Source organism: Tachypleus tridentatus, chromosome 9 (assembly GCF_004210375.1).
Source record: "Tachypleus tridentatus isolate NWPU-2018 chromosome 9, ASM421037v1, whole genome shotgun sequence".
Lineage (NCBI taxonomy): Eukaryota > Metazoa > Arthropoda > Merostomata > Xiphosura > Limulidae > Tachypleus > Tachypleus tridentatus.
The window spans coordinates 98,319,502-98,345,254 of record NC_134833.1 but is presented as its reverse complement, the minus strand read 5'-3'; the positions used below and the strand labels follow the sequence as shown (position 1 = coordinate 98,345,254).

The window sequence follows — 25,753 nt, the reverse complement described above, 5'->3', positions numbered from 1 at the left end:
TTTTCCTTGTACTTAATAGCATTGGAAAATGGGAATATACATCAGTTTGGAGCACCAATATAATTAAGCACAAAGACCTATGACATGTTATACCCCAGCTGTGGTAAACAAAATACATCATCTTATAACATGAGAACCCATAAATTGTAAATGTCAGTGATGAAAATTATCCATATACCTCGGGTGACAGTATACAACATATTCGAAAAGGATCTTCGTCTGAAAGAGTGAAATAAGTTGCACACAGTTTGCTTTCCTAACATCTGTTCAATCATTGCATACCTGTAGTACCTGAAAAACGAAATGGGAACTCGTGCTATTCCATGTGAAGAAATGAGTTAATTGCCTAATGCAGCACTTATGTATTTCTATGTACGTTATTGAAATAGGTGCTGGTAAACCATAATTCTTATACACTACATCAGATGGGGTGTGGAAAACAGTTAAGGATGAGTTGTTTGCTTTGGACATGACAACATTTTTGCAGTGGAAACTAAGCATGATCAGACATAGTAGTATAGGTTGTAATGATGACTTTAATTTTTTTTTTAATGGAATGTACTCAACATTTTTAGAAACTGATCTTTAAAGGATGTTAAAAAGTAATCATCATCTTTTAAGATTGGTTGCTGATACTGTGACAGATACTATTTACCAGAACAACATAGTATGAGAGGAACACACTGTTTCATACTAATTAAAATTAAGCCATTTATTCCAATCACACACACACACACACACACACACACACACACACACCAAGAATGTGCTATATACAATTACATGCGAGTGAAAAAAGATATTATAGAGAAGTATAATAACTTCATTATGAGACATGTGGAGCATTTATTATAAGACTGTACCTGATATTAAGTCAAACAAAATTTTTAATACTGATCTGAATGTAACATCTTACCCTCTGTTTATGAGTTAAAAACTATAAATAGATATGATCTTTTCTGACACTGTGAATCACAAAAAACTCTTGTAAAGAAATTGGACAAATGGTCAGGATGTGAAATGAACAGAGCATTACACTGGACTTCAGCTCTGTTTTGGATAAAAATAATTAAGAAAATTTCATAAAATAGTAGCTTGAAGAAATTGATGAGACAAAAGTTCCAACAGAAGTATTCTGTAATAATCTGATTTTGATAAAATATTACATGATTCTCTGGCATGATTAATCAGTTATTGACATTTGCTGACAACATATAATGGACTATGTGTGTGTGTAATTATTGATATCTTAAATAAGTAGCAAATTTTTCAGTGTGTACTTAGTTTTGTAATTCCATAATATGTTTTGTCACTCTATATTATACATCACATAACTGTTTACTTTACCTTGTGATACCTTGAGGCTACAAGTCACATCTGTTGTGGTTTCAATTGTTACTCCTGTTTCTAGTCTTTATTTTGTAGAATGTTCAGTTGGTGTGAAGATTGTGGAAAGGATAGACAGAATGCTTGTTATAAACTTTTATATGTGTAATTAGATTTTATGACTTATTAAAAGATGCATCTTTTGCCAAATTCTTATAGTTTTTAACATAAAATATGATAAAACTCTCATGACAGATGCTAATGTGGTAAAAGTGTACAGTTGTGATATTTTCATTCTAAACTGTTATATGATAGACATAGAAGAAACATAAAACCATGTAAGATTTTTTTACCAAGTCCTGTAATGTAGTCGAAACATAAAATCACATAGATTTTTCTTACTAAATTTTGAAAGTAATAACTAAATGAAATTATTTTACCAAGCTATGACACAGTCAACATTATTTGAATTTCCAACTTTAAATAAAGTGATAAGTTTTCATCTTTTTTTGTGAATTTTCTTCAGATATGAAAATTTGTATCATAAATAAAAATATAGCAGGTTACTTATGCATATGTCATAGTACGTTTAATTAAATTTTATGTTGTACTGCTTTCTATTCTGTAACAGGCTGAAGAATTAGCCCAACATACTGCAAAGTTATTTGATCTACATAATCAGATACAAAGTATATTGTTGCATTCAAAGGTAGGTGTGGAAAACTTGTAAACATTATTTGTAAATATATTATTACATTTCCAATAAAATAAATGTACAACCTTTTGTAGTAGGTATAAATATTGCTTTTTTGTATTTTAAATGTTTAGAGTTGTACTATCTTAATGAAGAGTTTCAATAGCTATACGTGTTTCAAATCTAAATTTGTTCAAAAGTTAATTTTTTAAACAGTGTCTGTATTATATGTTTATGATGTCAGAAAAACATGTAGGTTCAAGATGTTTTGATATAAAATCATAAAAACCATGTAAAATGAATGTTTGAAATCGGTATTCTTGAAAAGAAAAAAATTGAAGTACATTGGTGACCTCTGTCTTGTGTGAAAAGATTAAGCAACTAATTACATACTGAACTCTTTCCACCACTTCTTATGAGTAAGTAAGCTTTCTTATGCAGAGGTTCTGTGCATTATTTGCTTTAAATAGTTTTAAAATAATTTGACTGGATGGCAAAATTACAGTAACCTATAAAAATGATCTTGATCTTTTATATAGTAATATCATACATCTTTTATATAAGTCTGTAGTCATACGTTGAAGATTTGATACAACCTTGGCTATGACAAGGACTTTCATATAAACTGCATTTGGCATTTTCATTGATAACATTTTTGTTCCATATCTAAAATAATTCTGCTGTATACTATAATTCGTGGCTTAAAAATATATTGTTACGGTATATATATAGGAAAGTTCTATAGAAGTAGGATACAGAGATTTTTTTAACATAAAAAACATGTATACTAGTATAATGCTAAACTGTAGATATTAGATGAAGAAGTTGAAATGGGCAACAACTGCCTAGTTCAGAGTAACACTTAGACATTTCTTTCCTTTGAAATGTCATCCTTTCCAGCTGAACTACTTTTAAGGATTAGTTCTCCAGGATTTTCTCCTCAAATGCTACTCTGAGCCACACAGATATTGTTCATTTCAACTTTCTTTGTCCACCTTGAAGAAACCACTTAAAGGTCTTAAAATATGTATTGAATATTTGGGAACTTCATAAGTTGGTGGTTTAAGGAGCCTTTTGTTTATTAACATGGTCACAGGTTATTCTGTGTAAATTATACTACATAATAATATATATATTGATGGGGAAGCTAACTAGCTGCTTCACCAGCACATGCAAGTTTTCTCAGGTGTTTATATATATATATGTTGTTATGTAGTATAATTTATCTCAGATGAGTCTCCTATTTATTGTTACATACATTATGTATTATAATTTTTTATAGCCAGAAATATTAATGTAGAAGTTAATTGAATGTCAGTATGCATCAAATTTATGATATTTGCCAAAATGGTTGATACAGTTTTCTCTTTGACACATATTTTAATATACAAACAACAATACAATTCATTGTAACATTTACATACAAGAGTTTGACAAGCTTACAATACTGAGTTTGCTATCTGGTGTGGAACTAAATATTTTATTGATATTCATGGAGAGCAATTTAATTCTATATTGATACGCAGGTACACTTCTCTTGATGGAAAAGCTAACTAGCTGCTTTATAGGCACATGTACTCAGTCAAATATGTTTAATCTCCTCATAAAAATACTAACATCTGAAGTAAAATGGTTTGTAATGTTCAAAATCTATAAACATTTCTGGTCAAGTATCTGTAGTTTTCCTATTAATAAGCATTTGTCACAATTATCGCTTCTGGGGCTAGTAGTAGACCAGCAGTATTCTGAAACTGTCTGTCCACTTGTTTGTGATGGCTAGCTTTTATTCTTGTGTGGTGAGATTCTCAAATTCATTTGGCTCAACAACACTGAATCACTAGTATTTTACATACATTGTGCCTTGTTGATTCTTATGCTTGAGAATCTTCTACAAATTTATAGAACAGGAAGGACTTGTGCAATACACATTTAACAATATAAGTTACATACATTTCTAAATATATATTAAACTGAAACAAACATGGATATTAAAATAATATTAAATATTGCTGCAATATGAAAACTTTGTTACATAAGTATTTCTTGAACTATAAAATTCTTTGTGTAAAAATTCATACATCTATAAGATTATATATGGATAATGATCAAAGACCTTGATTAATTTTTTATTGAAGAGTATTGATTTTTTTAAAGATTATACAAATAATGAATACTCTTTGAAGGATAGTTTTCAATTCCATAAAAACAAAGAAGAAAATTTAAAATAGGAAGTCTGAGAGTAGAGTTTACTATCCTAATTTTGTTTATTTATCTACAGATATTATTATGAAAGAAAGGATATTAATAAGTGCTGAATTAATTTACACCAGTTTGATATCCAACCCTCGTCTGTATGTCAGATTTCAAAATGTTATTAAAAGTAATTATTTCATTTTGACAGTTTTTAACTCAAAAATATTTTTCAAGCGAAACTGTCATTATGTAACATTTATTTAAATTAGCAAATAAGAATAAATAGTTTGACTTCTGTGCAACTGAGGAATCTCATTTATAAACAGTGTATTCATAGAATCATCTATAGATTTTTTCTGCCCATCCCAGTATACAGGTTTATATTTACTAATAAAATAATTTGCACCTTACTTTACACATGATGTTTATTTTGCATTTGCAGTTTTATTACAAAGCCCTTTATTACCAACCTTTTATGATGCATAGTGTGTGGGTCTGAACAATTTATGAAGCTTAATTCTGAAAATAATTAAAGCTAACAACTAAATGCAGTTGGATAGACCTTGTTATACTTTTTCTATATCAATATAGAGTAAATAAAATGGTTTAGAAAGTAAATTTTATTTTGTAAACTGTTGGCTAACCAGATCCTCCTGTTCAGGCAGGTGAACAAAGGAATCTAATGAAAAGTTCAGAACATTTAGGAATAAACAATATATATGGATTTTTTTTGTAGTTTCTTAAAACATTCTTCTTTTACCAGAAGGTTTTGTTTTAATATTTATCTTAAAGTTACACAAATTTTTTATGTTAGAATGGAAGATAAGCTTTGTTAGATTCAGCGAAGAAATAACATTTTAATGTGTTTGTTTGAAAGGTGTCCAAGAAATTTGAAATTTCCAAAACCTAAAAAAAATGTAGAAATATTAAATTATACATTTTTTAAAATGTAACCAGATATTGTTTAGCATCTGTTTACTGAATTTTATGTAATCTGGTTGAGTGCTTCCAATGTGAGAAGAAAAATATCAAAGGATATCAGTGGCATTTCTCCAATTTGGAAAGGATTAAATGAAATATGTATTTAAATATTTAGTTATTTTTAAAACTGATCATTGTATTTTTTAGTAGTAAAACTTATTTGTTTAATGGTATATATTTATGATGAGATTGGTGTGTGTGCATAAGTTCCAGATGGGCTACTACTTCACATAATATTTTTCTATAGTACAGAAGATATGTAGGTAACTTATATGATCAGCAGTGTTCCTGATAATATTCATCAATTTTTGAAGTAACTAAATATATTGTAACCATAATAGTATTTCATCAGAACATCAGTAGAGTCACATACTTGCTTTTTAGAAGTATTAGCATACAAATATGATGGTATCTACAGTTGTGAAAGTTATAAGAAAAACATTTACTGGCTTAAGTTTTGTATTTACAAGCTATATATCAATATTGTTCAAGGAAAATATAATTGAGGTCTTGATTTGTCCTGCATGTTAAGTCTCAACACTCACAAAATTTACATCAGAAATTTGATTACAGCAAGAAATTGTGGTGTTTTCATTATACATTTTTCCTCAGTGTAAACAGGGAATAGAAAACATATGGTACCATCTTGTACCATGCAATTCTTATGTTAAAATGGTTCTAAATACACTTGGCAGATGAAACATGTATAACTTTTAACAAACAAAATTTCAAAGTACCACTAAAGTGTGAAATTTGTAGATGTTTGACATCTTATTATTTTATTATATACTATTTATTAAACTGTTTGTAAATGAAGGCTTAGTCATTCATAAGAATATGCTACAACTTATCCAATTAATTTTAGCATATGCCTTGTTGCTTAAAATTGAACTACAGAAATTTTGAGTATATTGTGTGAGTGTTATTTGGAATATGTAAATAACTAAGGCATATGACAGCCACAACTGATACAATGTTGAGAAATGGCACTATGACATAGAGTAGATATTAGTTATACAAATAAACTCTTATTAAAATACTTTATTTTTCTGCTATGTGATTATAAGTGGTTGTTTCACTATGAAGTATTAGTTTCTGCAGAAAAACAGTAAAACATTATCTGTTATACATATTTAAATGATTAAAAGTTGTCAATAGTTAAGCAGATAGTGGTTTGTACAAGTAACTTTGACTAAGAATGAACTTTTAGTGATGTGTGATGTATCATTAAAATTGATATGGTACTAACTGTTTTGTACAAACAAACCTGGCTAAACTTACAATATATTAGTAACAGTTTGTAGGGTAGTTAGTAATGAAAACATTATGTAACTAAGAAAAATTTATCATTATATGTTTATATAATTTGTTTAATCAGAAGTAGTAGTTTGCACAAACAAATTTAAATAAGGGTGAAGAATTTTTAGTTTGTGCTGTATAGTACTAGTTTTTGAAAATAACCTTAACCAAGAATGAACTTTCAACATCTTCTGTATGGCTACAAACAGGCTAGAGTAGAGGGTATTTTTTCCCAAAGTTAAGCTTTAAAGTATTTTGTTATCAGTGTGTATTGTTTTTCATTTTTTGAGATTTCTATATGCAGAGTTCATGTATATACATATTAAATTCAAACTGTTTGTAAACTGGTAGATCTGTGTATACATTTGTATGTTTTACATTGGCATCAGAATCTTGTCTGATAGATGGAGTATGCTCAATGCATTTGGGTGCCAAGACCACAGACATTTTAATTATGATTTAAGAATAATTTTGAAATTTGGTCTTATTATAATATTTTGTATATATGTATATAATTGTACAGAAATTGTTTTTGGTTATTTAGTATTTACGTGAAGAACTGAGTGATGTAAAGGAAAAGTTGGAAGCTAAAAGAAAAAGGTGATTGCATTTTATTTAATATTTGGAAGTCTTATAATTCCTTATAATTTGAAAATTAATAACAAGTTGAACTTTATTTCAATAGTTTTCCCTTAAACATGTTTTGTAATTTATATTTTGTTATCTTGTAACACTTGTATAACCTAATTTTTAAAGAAAAAACATGTTCAAAATTATTTTTTTTACATAACTCCAAAGAGTCTCGTCCATGAAAAGTGTATTTGTTGATTTTACATGTTTTTGACCATATCACAGTATAAACCTATACTTGCTAAGATACTACTATTCTTTGGGTATTACCAGTGTTTATTTTTCATCTGACTTCTTTTTCTCTGATTTTTATTTGTATAGCTTTTCACTTCCCCACCATTTTATGACCTCAGTAGGTGATTGAACAAACACTAATGAAATTCAAGTCTCAAAATAGCTATAGATATAACTTAAAAACAGCTGTATAGAGCTTATTATGAACTATTTAAATTAATGTGTGATTAATAAAATGATTTGAAAAATAATTTATGGTTTTGTTGGAAAAGGACAAGATCTAACTTGTATAGAGAAGAACAATGGAAAGTTGTTAGAATTTTAGATGACTTTGAAAAAATTGTAGATCTCTGGTATTTTCAGGAACAAAAATATATATTAAAAAGTTCTTCTGTGATAAGACTCAGATCCTTATTTATTGAATATTATTGTTAAATTCATTTTATTCAAACAATGTTGATAACTAAAATAACTTGTTATTTATTAAAATTAAACTATGTTTAATAGAAATTGATATTTACTAAGTAAATTTTCAGCAGAAATATGGTTTGATAGTCTGACCTGAAGACATTGTTACAGGTTTGGGGCTATAGGTCAGTACTACATCTGTGTCAGTTTCTCCAGTGTGTTTTATCATTTATAGAAGGAAGCAGTGACTACTATAATCAGAAAAATAATATAAAAAACAATGAACTAAATAAGTACCAATCAAATTAAAACTAGTAGCATGTACAAGTAAAACTAAAAGTTTAAGACAAAAGGAATTATTTTAAACTTTTAAAATTTTACAACGTAAAAAATTAGAGAAAAGTAAATCAAATTATATGACTTTGGAAACCTGTTTAGTAATATTTTATACAGTTTTATGCAAGTTAATTAAGTATTTCTATTGTAAAAAAAAAAAATTCTGGGATGCCAATGACACACACACACATTGTTCAGAAATGGTTAATAGCATGCTTGTTCAAATTAAATTTTAAAGGTTATATTAAAAAAGTGAGGTTTGATATTCCAAAACGTACTTACCTTCACTAATAACATAGCTGTTATTTGAGGTCTGCTTTATATATCTAAGCATTTGTCTGACATGCTACAGTATTTTATACCCTACCTAAATGCTCTTAGCAATATCTAATTTGCAAATTTCTCCACCCTCATTAATATGCTCTCTGTTCTTGTAATGTATGTAAGCACCTTGTTTTCATAATGTAATCACTTTCTCTTGGCAAAGCATTGGTCATTGTTTTCTTTGAAGTGTCACATGTTATCTTGTTATGGATTGATTTTTGCACCACCTTGTGGATTTTATTATAATTAAATTAAAAAAAATATATATATATATATAAACTAAATTAAAAGTGATATTTGTGGGTATGAATTCCTGTATTACTATTGTCAGCAAGGTGTATAATCTAATCTCCCTTACTTTGTTTTTGTTGTTTATCATTTCTGTGAGGTATGGGTAGGTTAATGTTGGTTGGAGCTGTGCATGTTTTTATCCTCTGAAAGAAGCAGGCATTCATTTTGCCTGGGTATTTTCTCATAAGACTTCTGAAGTTATCTCTTTTTGTTTGTCTTGGGTGGGAATTTGGATTCTGTTTTCTGATACTTTTCTTAATACATCTGATCTGAGTCTGATTTTGGTCTTATTCTTTTCTTTTATTAATCATTTGACTTGTGAGATTGTGGGACTTTTCCTTAGCCTCTGAGTCTACTCCTCCCTTATTGGTGAAGTGGAGGGACTATTTAGCTTCTCCTTCTTCCTGATTTTTCCAGTTCAGGCTGGGAGATTTACTGTTTTATTACATGACAGGATAAATAGATCTTATATCCTTGTCTACTTATTTGCCTTGGTTTTTTGCCTCCTTGTCTAAGTATAATTTTTGACCACTGACATGTTGATAACACAAGTTGAAGTTATTCTTTGGTCCTGCTATATCCTGATAGCTCCTTCCTTTCTAAGCCTCATGCATCAAAGAAAGAGGATACATCCATCTCTGCAATGAGTTTGCCACTTATTTCTTGCCTGCACAGTCAATTGTAATGTGATAACGTGTTTTGGCTGTTAGGCCTAGAAATGTTCTGTTTCCCACTTTACCTCCTGTGGTGATGGTTTTGATTGTTTCATCAGTATTCTTCAGTTTCCCTTGATTTTCTCCATTTCCTTAGAGGTGGATTTCTAAATATCTATTTTGCATATATTATTTTTACAAGTGAGGTATATTCTGAGTTACATCTCAGTAGATTCAGCACAATTGTTTTTTACTAGCCATTTCATTTATCCAATGAGGATGTATATAGTGTGGTTTTCCCACTTGTGTACCACTTATCACGGTACACCAGTGTTCTATGCAGATGCTTTCATTATTGATCATGCCTGAACTGACCCCCTCCAACTTCTTACTTTGAGATTTTAGCTATTTTGTCAGAAGTTGGTATGTTTAGGAAGTTAACATTTTCCTAAATTGAAAATGTATTTCCAATAATGCTTACCTCCACTGAAACTCTCTCACGCTACCTTCCCACTAAGAGCTGGTGTAAGTCTCGAAAAAGTGGTTACATTATCTAAATGAGGTGCTTATATACAATACCAGGATAGAGGATGTATTGATGAGGGTGGATAAATTTGCAAATTAGATATTGTCAAATGCATTTAAGTGAGGCATAAAAGACTAGATCATGCAAGACCAATTCTTAAGTGGGCAAAGCTGATGTTGAGGAATAGCGATGTTGTCAGTGAAGGTAAGTATTATTGGAAATAAGTTTTCAGTATAGAAAAATGATAACTTTTTATATATGCCCGATGAACTTGCTCTAAAGAGCTCTACGAAATAGACTTTAGTTAAAAAATTACAGAACAGAGATCTTTTATGCATTTGAATTACTATGTACAAACATACCTGAATAAACATTTTACGTTTTAAACCCTAATTCATTTTCATCAGCTTCAAAATGTTATTTGAAATCTTTTAAAAAATCAGTTGCTATGTTAATTCATAAATCTCTGTAAATTACGTAGTGTTTCCTAAATGTGTCCATTTTCAAATTTTAAAGAACATCTTTTAAATAATCACAAAAAAAAGATATTTTAAATAAGATAGTTAAAAATATGAAATTTGGGAATACACAACTCTTCTGAACTTGTTAGTAACAGTTAAGCAAATACTTAAAGACAATGTATATAGATTTTATTTCTTAAACTTTTGCAGATATTCAGTAAAAGCCACAGATATACAAATCAAAACATCACGCATATTTATATAAGAAATAATGATATTTGAATAAAGCTAATTGACACCAAATGAAACACTTTAGTTTGCCCAAACTAAGAAATTCAAATTACTAGTGTCCCTCAAATACAATTACACTATTTAAAACTCAGTTTTGTGTTAAAGATTTTTATTCACAATGAAAGGTAATTTACAAAAGTGATAGTCATTCCCACTATTCATTGGTAAAAGAGTAGCCCAAGAGTTGGTGTTGACTAGTTGCCTTCACTCTTGTCTTACACTGCAAAATTAGGGTGAGCTAGCACAGATATCCCTTGTGTAGCTTTGCTTGAAATTGAAAAACAAACAAGCAACATGCGAGTTTTAATCAGTATGGTTTTGTGATACATCAGTCAGTAATGTGTTAAACATATTTTCATTATTTCTTCATCTACATTATAAGTAAAATATAATCTTAAGTAATAACTTCCTATATACACAGTGAAACAGGTGAGCATGTCCACCAGCTACCACTCGTTAGTCTGTCACAGATAGACAACAAAGTTAAAACCTTGGAGAAACAGGTCATGGGAATAAAAGATCTACTACTTGGGATGAGAAACTGCTGTCACAACCAGAGTGAATATTTGAAGACGGTTGAGAATCAACTTGCTTCTATACTATTGAGGGTAAAGTTGCTTTGTTTTATGCTATTAACCCTCAAATTACTAAGTTGTTGTTTTTTTTGCCATTCACTACTGTATGATTTATGTATTTCATTATATTGTATAATTTTAATTTTTGTTACAACAGCCAGCAAAAAGAACAGACTAAACAAATGGGTAAAATAATTCATTTTCTATGTAAAATAATAAGGAATTTCAGGAGTGATTATTAGGACCAATAATTGAGTAACATTTTTTCATTTGTTATTAGCAACCTTATAAACAAAACATTTATGAATCTGTAAGAAATTTGATATAAAGATGGTGTAGAGAAATGTTCCGAAGCCTGTGGGATATAATTCTAGGGTCTAACCCCTAACAGTGTGAGCATCTTATGTCACATCTTATGTTTCCTATTTGTTTTAGTTAATACAAATAGTTTCTTTAAAATTTTTGTTGTAAATACTCGGTGTTCGTAACATAGAATGTTGGTTAAGAGAGCCGCTAAGTTCCTTTTGCCCTAGTTACTGATAGAAATTGAAAGTTATGTTTTTCCTGGAAAGTATTGTGATCACCTGTTGATACAAAATTCCTTGTTTTGAAATGAGAGTGACCATTAGTTACGTGGAGCAATGTATCTATCCTGGAAACAGTGGCATTATTGCTGCTAGTATGTATGTGGTGATTGCTTTGTCTTAATCAATTTAATTAACTTCATATTCAATATTTTAATTACTATTACATATCACACCAGTAAAGACACAACACTTTACATTTGTCTTTAACTTTAATTGTGTTTGAGTTTTAAATTCTTGGATACGGTAATATTGAGTACGTGTGCCACATCTTTGCAACTTTTCTAATGTTAATCAGGCATGGCTGAAAGGTCAACATAATAAAAATAATAAATGTATGTACATGTGTAATGTTATGAAATTTAAGCTATTTAGACTAAATATTTGTGTTTACAAGCTATAACTTGTAGTTATTTTAGAATGAAAAACATGATTTATATTTATCTTCTCATTTTTTGTTGAGATTATGAAGTTGGTCAAATCAAACCAACCCATACAGAACTACAGTAGTGAAAATAACAAATAAAACGTAGTTTTTTTTTTCTAAAATAAATTAATAATTATCTGGAGATTTAAAAATTTTGCAAATGAGATTTTAAAATGTTCTACTTATTTAAAATATTTTTTATCTTAAAATGAGAACTATTTTGCATGTTGGATAGTCAATATTCTGAAAGAAAAAACATATGAGAAAAATTGTAATTAAAAAATCTTAATATTGAATATAAAAACCTGATATTTTTTGTCCAAAATCCATGTAATGTTTACCAATAACCAGCAAAATTATATAAAGATATGCATACATTATAAAAAAATTATAGCATAATTAATCTCATGGATACTTTCATGGTTATGAGCTGGGTGAAATTCACCCTGCCTGCAATGAAAGGGATAAAGACTGAAAACACTAGAAATGACAAGTTTGTTTTTTTTGTTTTATTTTACCTCCAATGTAGGTGATGAATGAAAATGGAAATATCTCTTCTCCTTTTGCTACATTTGGACAGTGGCTACAACATACATTTGTCACCCAGGAACACTTTGCAAGTCAAATGTCAGATCTCAGTAATCACATGGCTTCTGAGCTGAGTGTTAAAATGAAAACACACATAGAAGAGATAGCCCAGACAGCAGCTTCAGCCATTGCACTTAGTTCAGCCCAGTCCCTGAGGGAGGAACTTCAAAATGAAAAGACATCATCCACCTCAGCTATGTTTTCAGTCTCTGCAAATGACAGTAGCATGTGTGCCTCCCAGGAGGATGTAAAGAAAATAGTGCGAGATGCCATATATTTGTATGATGCAGACAAGACTGGGTTAGTGGACTATGCCCTTGAATCTCAGGGTGAGTCTTATAATTAAACAAACCTAAGTGGAAAATTGTATAATTTAAAGAAACATTTTACACTGTAACAGATATAATACTTTTAAAATGCACAGGGTAATGAACTTTCAATGACATGTAAAATGTTTGGTATACATTCATTGATTTATAACCAGAATGATATGCAGGTAGCTACTGACATTTAAAAGTTATGAGAGAGATTGCTTGAGATTAAAATGATACGTAATCAAACAATTACATATAACACACATAATGTGACAGATAAAAAGATACTTTTAAAAAGAATGCACTGCAGAATAGATTTTCAGATCATGCAAGAATTGTGTAATTTTAATGTATGTCTGGTCAAGTAACCATTTGCTGATGCTGCACACAGACTATTTTAGAAGAAATTTGAATTTCATTAACATTTAATTTTAAGAAAATTTAGACTTCTAAAATGTAGATATGCTGGGAAAATGTTCTACAAACTTATATTCTAATGTAAAGCATGAAGCCAAACTAGGGGCTTGCAGTTTGAGTAATTAATGTCTCTTTCTGTGCTTATGCTTTTTACTATCTATCTCCAGGTTTTTAAATTCCAGATTTTTTTATTTATCTACTACAAATTTGGGCAATAGACAAAAGGTTTGTCATTCTTCAACATACTTTCTTCTTCATATAGTGAATAATTGCAGGCTTTAAGTAAGGTATAAATTTATAACTTTTCAAAATTATACATTCATGACAGTACATGTGCATTTTATGAATACTGTTAACTGATTGTCACTTGTTAAAGTTGTTTGTCAATTGTCAGTAAAAGGTTCTTGCTTATATTTCTTAGTAGTATATATACACTGCTGGCCAAAATCGTAAGGCCAATGAACATAAAGAAAAAATACACACTTATTTGAGTTGAGCTTCGAAAGATAAAAATACAAAAAGGGAAAATAAAAATAAAAAAACCTTTTAGCATTTAATAGAGAAAATGTGAACACTATGAAATTAGCCTAAGTACTAGCTGGTCAAAAGTTTAAGACCATACTGAAACGAAGCGTTAATTGGTAAACACGTAACAAAATTTAGTCATTTGTGTTCAAGCATTAGCATTGTCAACATCTCCCTCTGACATCTCCTGTGTTACATTGGGTAAAAACATGACAAAGGCTAAAATGTTGACAGAGTTTGAACGTGGCAGAATTGTCGAGCTGCAAAAGCAAGGTATCTCTCAACGTGCCATCGCTGGTGAGATTGGGCGTAGTAAAACTGCTGTTGCAAATTTATTAAAAGACCCTGAGGGATACGGAACGAGAATTTTAAGTGGTCGGCCCAAGAAAAATTTGCAGATGTTGAGCAGGAGGATTCGATAGGTTATCTGGGAAGACACCAGCCAACGGTCGAGCCAGATTAAGGCCCTTACGGACGCAGAATGCAGTTCAAGTACAATAAGACAGCATCTACAAGAGAAAGACTTTAAAAACTGTAAATGTCTTCAAAGGCCATGCATTCTTCCACACCACGAAACAGCTCGGTTAAACTTTCCTGAGAAGCACCAAACATGGGACATAGAAAAGTGGATGAAGGTTTTGTTCTCTGATGAGAAAAACTTTAACCTGAACGGTCCAGATGGCTTTCAACATTACTGGCACGATAAGGATATTCCACCAGAGACATTGCATACATGACACAGTGGAGGAGGTTCCATCATGATTTGGAGTGCTTTCTCCTTCCATGGAACAATGGAGCTTCAGGTTATACAGGGGTGTCAAACAGCAGCTGGCTACCTTTGCATGTTGGAAGGTGTAAGTCCCTTGCTTGTGTAGAAATGACTGGATCTTTCACCAGAAAAATGCTGCAATCCATAATGCCCGCAGGACAAAGGACGTTTTCATGACAAATAACGTGATTCTTTTGGACCATCCAGTGTGTTTACCCGAACTGAGCCCCATTGAAAATGTTTGGGGGTGGAATGCAAGGGAAGTCTATAGAAATGGACATCAATTCCAAACAGTGCATGATCTTTGTGAAGCCATCTTCACTACTTGGAATAACATTCCAGCCAGCCTTCTACAAATGCTTATATCGACCATGCCAAAGCGAATGTTTGAAGTTATTCTCAATGACAGCTATGCAACTCACTACTGAGACCTCTTGTTGGGCATTTCCTATCCTGTTTAGGACTTCTTTTTGGTATGGTCTTAAACTTTTGACCAACTAATATTTAGAATAATTTCATCATGTTCACATTTTCCCTATTAAATGCTAAAAAAAGTTTTTTATTTTTATTTTCTCTTTTCTTATTTTCATCTTTCAAAGCTCTACTCAAATAAATGGTTGAGTCTAAAATTTTTTTTCTTTGTTCATTAGCTTTAAGATTTTGGCCAGCAGTGTATATATACTGTGTTGTTGTTGTTGGGCTTAGGATTCTTGAACAGTAGGTGTCTATAATTTGTTGGTTGTAAATTCAATGATAAATGAATAGCATGCACTCTACTTGTTTACAAAATAATATGTATCTTCAAAACTACTTTAATATATGTACAACTAATTCTTTACACTACAGAGATTGTAGGGATATGATAAACACTGTATGGTTTTCTTCTTGTCAAAAGTTCACTTAGGTCAATTCAATTACTTTAGAATTTCGGCTGAGAATCTGAACAACCTTCCCTATTTCTGTTGCACTAGTATTCTGTATATAATTCAAAGACAATTGTGCATTAAATTACCACAGTTTAATACTGTTCTTCCAGTAATTGTGTGGTCTTCTTTCTTAAAAATATTCCATTTTTTTTGTTTTTTTTTATCAAAGTGTATCAGATTGATTCAATTAATTTGGAACCACCCTTAGATGGTATAAATCATTTTTCTTTTTTCTCCTTTTCTAATGTTACTCATATTCTAACACATTAAATGTTAGTCCTATCACTTTGCCTGAAGTTAACTTTTTGCCAGACTTTTCCTTGGCCATGACTTTAATCTCTTCTGCTGTTGTCTTTGTCTGTTGTTTTCCTCTTATCTTATACTATTTATTATATGTTTATTATTAAATTTTCTGCTCCCTATATTCTTGACACCAATGAGTTACAAACACTACTTCCAGTAATTGTCTCCTACAATAAAAAGAATTAAACAGTTGTACAATATTCATTCATAAAATAAATTAAATAATAATACCTACACTAAACAGTTTTATATCATGACACTGGTGTTAATGATTAATTTGTATTTACAAGGTCTAAAATTCAAGTATAAATTTATCTCTGACAGTCTTCAGGAAGGGCCAAAATTATTGTTACTATTACATTTTATATTCAGAGAAAGTTTGCTTATTTATTTAAAAGATTTTGTTTCTTTCTTTTTTGCCTTTAATGTTTTCTTGATCAATTGAGAATGTGGTAGAAATGTTAGTTTCTTTTGAAGATACTTTAAGTCAAGAAGAGCTGCAGATCGCATTTGGCAGTACTTTTGTTTTTATTGTATCTGTATCAATCCATGCTAATTTGTTTCCCATCATGGGTATAGCTAATTTTTGCTGCAGCACCAACATATGGAGTGACTCCACACCTCTACAAATAGTATATAGTATTTGTTATGGATGGCTCATTCATGAGTGTCTTCAGTTTAAGTAAGCAAAAATGTTATTAAAAAAAGTATTAAATTATCTGAAGTGAAGAAATCAATTAAATTCAAGAAGCATTTCTAAAGATGAATTTACTAAGTTTAGTCTCTACTCCTTTAAGCACTCATTAGGTGCCTGTGAAGAACCTTTCTCTTTTGTTTATTGAAGTTAATTATAATTTAAACATTTTTAACAGGTTTTTCAAACAGAAATAATAAATTAACTGATGAAAATTGTTGAACATTATTCTATATAATGTTTTTCATACATTATTTTTTAATGTTTTGAAAAAAGTAAAAAAGAATATTCATATGATTTTTAATTGTATAAAGATTCCAAGCACATTTTACTACATTGGTATAAAATAAAAAACCCAATATAGTAAAAATATTATTAGTTGCAGTTCAAATTTTACAGTAAAGAAGAAGCTATACAAGAAAGGAAAAATTGGCAATTTATTGCATTAATATTTTTTTAAGACTGTTAATAGGACAAAAACTTTTAAAGCATACACACACACACACACACACACACACACACACACACACACATGTATATTAGTTTGTTATAACTTAAAAAACAAGCCAAAACAAAAACAGATTAAACAAAAAATTGTGCATTAACTGAAAATATCCCAGGGTACAAGCTATTAGGTTGTCTAGAAATAAATGTCGTTTTTGAACTGCATAGTTTGAAAATGTATAAACCAGTGTTGCAAAACATGTTTTAATTAAAGTAAGCACCAATTGCTTCAACACACTTTTGCCATCGTGTAATGATGCTGTTTGTGCCTCTGCTGTAGAAATCAGTTTCTATGGTCAGTGAACTCCTTGAAAGCTTCTTTTGCAGCTGCCTAGTTAGTTTTGAAAGTGTTTATTATTCAAAGAGTTCTAAGTGCTTAAAAAAATTAAAATCTGGAGAGAAAAGGTCTGCAGAATAAGGTGGATGAAGCAGAGCCTTGATTCCCAACTTGTTTAATTTTTGGAGCATAATCCTTGACACATGAGGACAAGCATTGTCATTAAAATAGGGCCTCTTCAATTGACCAGAGGTGGTTGTTACTTGCACAACTTTCGATATATTTAGGCCAATTTTTGACAGTATTTGTCTGCTGTGATTGTGTACCCTGGACTCAAAAATTTATAGTGAATGATGCAGGCTGTAGTCTACCGTACAGTTACCGTAACCTTTCTTTGGTGAAACTTTGGGTTTGGGAAATGCTTTGGGGCTGTTTTGCAATCAAGCCATTGTGCAGCTCATTTCTGATTGTTGTAAGGAACCCACTGCAATTGTGGGTCATACTGCTTCAGTTACCTCAAAAACTTAGGGTACATTTTATAATCCTACACTGTAGCTTGTACCCTAGGATATTTTTAGTTGATATAGTATTTTTTTGTTTAATTTGCTTTTGTTTTGGGTTCTTTTTTGAGTTATGACAAACTAATATAATTAGTCATAGTTTAGGATTTTCTCTTTTTAAATCCTTACTTGTGATTTTTCTTATTTTACAATTTAACTTCATTAAAATGTATTAATTTTCAATAAAATATATATATATGTAAGTTTATTTATGAATCAAACTGCTTTTGGCACAATTTGCCAAAATACAGTATTGTTCTCATTTGTGATAGACATCTAACCCAGTTAGTCCTGAAGTGTAGTAATAGTTGTTCTCTCCTTATCAATAAAAGTGTTGTCCTGAGATACAATAGGAGAATTAATTGAATCATTGTTATTGTAAAATTTGATAAGAATGGAAATGATATAAAATAGTCATTTTGATGAAGTAACCTTTTGTTTCTGATACTAGGTGGGATTATTGTCAGTACAAGATGTTCTGAAACATACCAAATGGGAATTGGACAGTACAGAATATTTGGTATTCCTATCTGGCACTCATACAATTCACCACGCATTGTTATTCAGGTAAGTAGTGTTACGTTATACTATTTTATATAGTATCTAATCACATTAGTAAAATACAAAAATGTCCCAGAAGTAGAAAAATTATGAAAGAAGGGTAAGAAATTTTGATCAACTTTAAAAAGTATAATTTCTCTTTGGAAAAGTGTTTATTGTAAACCTTATTTCATTTGTTTCAGAAGCTACTAATATTTGTGTTTTTTGAAGTTTTAGCATCATTATGAGACAAGAGTTCTCTTATTTTGTGCAAAATATTTTAGAATTAAAACTGAACTTAATTATATTTGATGTTTAATAATTATTGTTTCTCAGTGTGGGAGATTTTTGTGATCACTGAAGCATTTTAATAACCAAGAGGTTTTTTTTTCTGTATTCCAAAGAAGGCCATTTAAAGCATAAGGAGGAAAATAATAATAAAATTGGTGGTATGTTCTTAAATTTTGTAAAAAGGAATATTTTATGTTAAAGTTATTTCCAATATTAGTGAAAAAATAGAGGTTTAAGCAAATAAATTGAAAATAATAATAATGGGTATAGTAATTTGCTGTTTTGTTTGTTTAGAGTTCTTTTGATATTTGTTGACTTTAAATCTTTACTAGCCAGGTATTCATCCTGGTGAGTGCTGGGCATTCAAGGGAAGCTTCGGTTACTTGGTTATCAAACTGTCGTCTTTTATTCGACCTACGGCCTTCTCTCTAGAACACATCCCAAAATCTCTCTCTCCTAAAGGGAGTATTGATAGTGCTCCAAAGGACTTTTCTGTGTGGGTAGGTTGTAACTGTGTTGCTGAAATTTAAAATGCTTAAAGTTTATGGAAAAATTAAATGTTTGTGAGATAGTAAAAATATATACTAATGCTGTTTGCTGTGAATTATATAGGACCGAAAAGTTTCTATAGGTGTTAGCTATTCAAGCAAGAAATAGTAACAATACCTTTATGGATCTGGCAACTGTGTTTTCCACTAAATTATGTTGAAGAAATATAGTTACCAGTAAAATTATTAACACATGATTTTTACTTATTATTACATGAACTCTGTATTACACTAATTTCTACTTTATTAATGAGAAGGCTAATAAAGGAAAAACAAAATTGATAGTGATAATTTTTACTGAAAGTGGCTTTTAAAAATGCTTAAATATATTGTGAAAATGCTTCTTTAATCATGTAAACAATTATATACACAGGTTTAAAAGTTAAAAACCTTACTTTTAAACCTGTGTACATAATTGTTTATGTGATTAGAGAAGCATTTTCACAATATCTTTAAGCGTTTTCAAAAGCTGCTTTCAGTGAAAATTAGTTCAGTGAAGTACTTTAGTTACTTCATTGGACAAGATAAAAATTGAATTGTGTTAACATGAGGTTTTTATACGCTTGTACAATGAGTTGATACATTTAAAATAAGACTATTGTAAAGTCAATTTTCAGAGGTGATAACTCACCTCTCACACAGAAATACTATTTCCCTCACAATTTTACCTACAAGATCTGAATGACAGCAGTTGTCCAACCTCATAACCATTTTTTGCTTGTCATATTTTTCAGACCAAAACTTTTATTAATACCATTAAGGAAATTTGGCAGATTATAAGTAAACATTACAATGCTTTTATATGCAAAATATCAAATTTTTTTATTAAGTTTTAAGGTTTGTTAAGCAATGTTTTTCTCATGACTTGTTTTTCTTTTGCATGTTGGATAGGCAACATGCAAAGTAATTTTTATTTTAAGGTTAAAAATATTTTTATACATCAGAAAATTTTCAGATTTTACATGCTAAATCCTTATAATGCCCAGCTAGTTATCATAATTTTCTAAAGAGAAAAATTTCTTATTTTATCTGTTATTTTAACTTACAAATCTCTGCATGGGTTTAGTAGAATTGACCAATCTCATAACCACCATAAAAATTAGTAAATAAATATAAGTTATACTTGTTACATTCTAGAATGGCAACAGATTGCAACACAAAAACATAAGTGTTTGGATTAAATAGCTAAAGTCTCATAACATTATACACTTAAACATATTTATTATTTTTATTATATTGACCTATGCCTGACAATAAAGTTTTACAGGATGTGTCCTTCAGAAAGCATATGATAATAGCCTTTAATTTGAAATGTAGAATTAAGTGTACATGATTTTGATGCACTTTATATTTTTATTCATTTTATGGAAATGGTGTTAAGATTTATTATTATTATTATTATTAAAAAAATTATCTAATATTACAGGGATTGCAGAAAGAAGCTGATCTGGAAGGTCAGTTGCTAGGAGACTATACCTATAATGAAGGAGGAGACCCCCTGCAGTATTTTGTTGTTAAGGTGAGGCAGGTAATAATCTTTAATGGTCTGTACTGATATCTAAGTATAGATCTTCCTGAATAGAATAACAAAAACTGTATGTAAGTTGATACTATGCATCTGAAATGTTAGTAGTGAAAAAATAGTTTATTTTTAATTATTGCAGTTATATTTAACAAACAATACAGTTTTATGAATATATATAATATGTGTATGTTTGTGTATGCACATTTGGTTTTATTTATTATTTAGTACAATTTGTGTATCACGTATATAGTTTTTAGCCTATTTTAGCTGTAATATTGTTGATTATTTTATAGATATATTTAATTTACTAAAATATGATTGAATAAAAGATGGATTGTTTCTTATTGTTGGTTGATAGCCATACCATACATTTTTTAATTTACTCTGTTTCTGTGAAACATCTTTGGTTTACTATGCAGTAGTAATATCTCCTAAGGGGCAGGTTAATGACTGGTGAATAATATCATAATTATACAAGTTTCGTGACTGATTAACATTGGTCATTAGGTGATTGATAATCTTTCTTCATAATAGTAAACTGTGATCGGTATTTATTAATGTTTTTAGTTTTTTTATGCATAGTTGTTTTTGAATAAATAAAAATTTTAAACACCTAGAATCTTTTCAATAATTAACTTGTTTTTCTTATCCATCTAGCTATTTTAATGTGATTTTTGGACATTATAACTTCCACCACAACAGTTGGTGGTTTTAGAATCTCTGATCTGAAAGATTTCTAATTTTCTTGGGCTTGAAACTGCAACTGGATATGACCCATAATGGAACTTTACTTGACAATGAAAAATGGATAATTAGCATTACTGGAGGCTAAGGAGAACTTGAACTGCTGATGGGACTGAAACTGTATTACTCAGGATATTTTTTTTAACTTTCAATTCCAGATTTTTATTTTTCACAAATGTTTTATCCGAGGTGTAGGGATTGCTTTAAGGAACTGTGTACTTTGTATTGTTTGGGGAATGTAGGCAGTTTTTAATTCTTGCATAGGCTTTTTAATTTTTTTTTGAGAATTGATAAGTTTGAAACAGCTATTTCTAACAATATGGACAAAACACAATCCCAAATTCTGGGTATGAAAATAACCAACCTATCTTTTCTTAGTGAGCTCTTTTAGTATCATTTTGTGAGATATATTTGTGTTTCAGAAGTAATGATTGTCCTAGTGAATCAAATTTTCTGTTCCAGTGAAGTTGTTGTCTATGGAGCTGTTCCTCCATCCTTTGGTCTTCCAAAACTTGTTTCTTTGGTTCAGTCATTAGATAATTAATGACATTATTTTTTTGTTACCAAAATAATACTGTTTTTTTGGTTTCAGTAGACTCAGCAATATATGTCTTGGCCAAGATTGGTGAAAATATCTTCAGGCTTATTTCCTTTTCAGGTTCTGGTATAACCTCAGTTCATCCACTGCAAGTTCTACAATTGTAACTTCTGGGTCTCTGTGTACTGTGAAAACATCTGTATCAGCTCAAATCATTAGTTTTCCCATTCATTTATTTTCCTTATTAAATATTCATGCTTGACTTTTTCCTGTCCATTGATTAAAAAGTAAAATGTATTTCATTCTTATACATGGATTTCTGTTTATTTCACTATTTGCCAATCAAAATAGATTTTTGTCTTAAGACTTCTGTAGTCATCTTGGGGTGAATTTGTGTTATCATTGTCAGTTCACTTGTGAATATTTTTTGGCAGAGGTATATTTAATTCCTTGTGAATATGTCTAGGTTCCATTGGCACAATGTTATTGTATTCCTTCTCTAGGGATTTTCTATTGTATTTTTCTTGATATTAAAAAGTTATACTTATTTTTATTGTTCTGCCATTTCTGTGTTCTTATGATTTCTTGTTTGGATGAGAAGTAGTCTCCTCAGAAAGTATATGTCTAATACATTGTACATAAACAACAGCTTTTTAGTGCTGAATATTTTGGTAATTTTTCTATACTCTCCAAGACTCAAGCTTAGGGGTTAATAGTTTTTTTGAACTAACTGTACTATTTTTTTGGATGGTTTGTATATTGGATGTTTGATTATTTTGAGTCAGTGTGGCTTTTGGGTATATTTGTACATGAACCAGCAGTATGGTGAAGTGCTTGATAGATCAAGATTGTCTACATATATCTAGTATTAGTACTTCAGTACAACATGGCTGCCACTTCTTTCCAGGTTGCTGTATGCATAATCATTATTGTCTTTTCTTTTGTAGAAGTGGCAAGTACCTCTGCTTTCATTAGTCCAGTCTTCATTCCATATTGGGATTGATTGTTCAATGTAATATTTGAAACTATATTTTAGTAGTAGAATATAGTTTAAAGAAATACATCTGTGACAACTGTATCTGGCCTCTCTTTTTACATTAATGGGTTTGAGGAATATGTAATCATATAGGGGTGTGCTAGGTAGATACCAACATTACAGAAACTTAGAAACTCTGCCTATAGAGGGCAGAAGATAGTATTACACAAGTTAAGCAGTTTGAATGGCTATTCATTGGAAATATCATAATGAATTAGAGGAATTAAAACTTATCTAATTATTTGCACAGCTAAGAGATTATATTATTAACTATCTCTGTGAAATGTATTAATTTCAAGTATATTGTTATCTTTATTGTTTTTTTGATACAATTTGTGAATAAATTAGTCAAGCATTAAACAGTTTATTTTCAACCCATTTTTTATGTTTAGGACCAAGATCCAGGCTTCTTCTCATTGGTGGAATTGCGTATCCACAGCAACCATGGAAACATGGAATACACCTGCCTATACCGTTTCAGAGTTCATGGTGTGCGTCAGTAATGTGTCATAGCTCTGAGAATTTGAGAACACACTAAATTGTAGAACAGTTCATGTTTCTGGACTAGTAACTGATGTGTCACTGTCAAGTGGACTTGTAACATGTACAAATAAGATATTTATATAGAATGTCTTTCTATTATTATAAACTAAAAATTACATAAACAAAAATTATAATCCAAGTAATTTCCTTTATAACAAACATGAATATTTACAATGCACAAAACTTTTTTGGTGGTGGTTTTAATAGCAGAATTATTATTTTAAAAAATGCATTTGAATTTAATAAAAGTGAAAATGTATATAAAATATTTCTCAACATTGAAAGAAAATGTATAAAAGTTATTTTTTTTTTAACATGACAAAAATTGGATCTTGCCTATTTGTTTAAAGGCACTCGAATTTGTGGCAAACCATTTTATCACAGTAAGCTCTTTATATTATTAAATTTTGTCAATTGAATTTTACAGTGACTAGCAAGTGAATGAAACTGTTTTATTAAGGTTTCATTTTATGAATATATTTTGCAATATAGGTTTACTAAACCTTTTGCCATAGTAAACATTTTAAAATTTCATTAAAATTGAAACAAAAAATTGGAAAAATTTGAGGTATGCTATTCAAGGGTTAAAAACAGAATATTATTGGTGCTTTTAGTAGTCTTTCATCTGAAGAATTCAAGAAATAATTAATGATAAAGTGCTGAAGAAAAGCACTATAATTTGTGTGATAAAGTTGAAACATTTTGCAGGTGTAATTTAATTTACTTTTTTTATAGCATAGTGTTTTATGTTTTGTACAAATGTTTGTAAAACGTGCTTTATGAATAACTAAAGATTGAGCTTTTAGAGAAAGAGGTTTTTAGGTATTACCTCCATTTATTTACACATACTGTATCATAAATAAGTAGATTGTGTCACATAAAGTACCAAATGCTCCTGATATGGACAGTTCTTATAGTCAGTATTGAATTGTTTCCAAATACACCTGAAAATATTATTAATTTTTTAGACTTTTAAAGTAAATGTCTGTTGTATGAAAATATTTTGTTTGCTGTGCTGTAGTAAATATGTTTTTGATTTCAGATTACATTTGTATTAAACTCTGTTTATTTTTGTAAAGATGAATACTATACGAGTCACATTTTTTTTATTTGCTGAGTAATTTGTGTATTAATATAGTTATTTAACATATTTCTAACATCTTTCCATATATGTAATTAATTGCATGTCAGAAGAATTACCTATTGTTTTGCAACATTTTTCATTATTTATAGTTAACTGTTTGAAATGATTTAGCTCTTGAAATGTATTTACTGACCTCAATATAAAGGAACTATACAATAAAGGATTTTCATATAGAGAATTAAAGGCATTACCCTGTTGTAATTTATAAAAGTTTAAGGTAGAATAGCATTACTAGGACTAATTTTTAAACACTCTTATAGGGGCAGAGTCTAATCATTTTTAAAATAAACTAACATTTGTTCAGTCCAGTAGATATCTTTTGTTTGTCAGCTGAACCCTTAGTGAATTTCATTACACTACTACTATTTGTATTTAGGACATTTTAATGTGTATAATCAACCAAATTAATAACCAATTATTATTTTGAGTAGCATTGACTAAACATAAAACTGAGAAACTTGTATAAGAACGACTGAAACAGCAAGGCAATTTCAAACTTACATGATATTCATTAATTTCTATAAAGTAGATTGACATCACTCAATTGAACAGTATAATCACATTTCTTATTTGAAAGCTACCTCCCACCTAAAAACAAAGGTGAGTTTAATGTGAACTTCATAATGACAATGACATCATTATGTATTTATGGCCCTCCATGGATAGGAGAGCAGCAAAATCTTCTTGCACGGTAGCTCCCCCTAAATATTTATGCTTGAAAAACTTCATTCTTT

At 29.8% G+C, this 25,753-nt stretch overlaps 1 protein-coding gene across 11 annotated transcripts in view; it reads left to right on the top strand.

The window, feature by feature from the left end:
• The window catches only part of LOC143225840 (uncharacterized), a 100,329-nt gene extending 75,132 nt beyond the window's left edge, over positions 1-25,197 (top strand). For 5 of the 11 annotated variants that reach the window (XM_076455950.1, XM_076455947.1, XM_076455948.1 and 2 more), the window contains 8 exons: positions 1,958-2,035; positions 7,038-7,093; positions 11,069-11,255; positions 12,763-13,150; positions 18,562-18,677; positions 19,274-19,441; positions 20,916-21,017; positions 23,725-25,197. In XM_076455950.1, coding sequence (XP_076312065.1) covers positions 1,958-2,035; positions 7,038-7,093; positions 11,069-11,255; positions 12,763-13,150; positions 18,562-18,677; positions 19,274-19,441; positions 20,916-21,017; positions 23,725-23,835 — 1,206 coding nt within the window. In that variant the 3' untranslated portion in view covers positions 23,836-25,197. The remainder of the gene's footprint in view (positions 1-1,957; positions 2,036-7,037; positions 7,094-11,068; positions 11,256-12,762; positions 13,151-18,561; positions 18,678-19,273; positions 19,442-20,915; positions 21,018-23,724) is intronic. The other 6 variants (XM_076455951.1, XM_076455949.1, XM_076455954.1 and 3 more) reach the window with 3 other exon arrangements.
• The last annotated feature ends 556 nt before the right edge of the window (positions 25,198-25,753 follow it).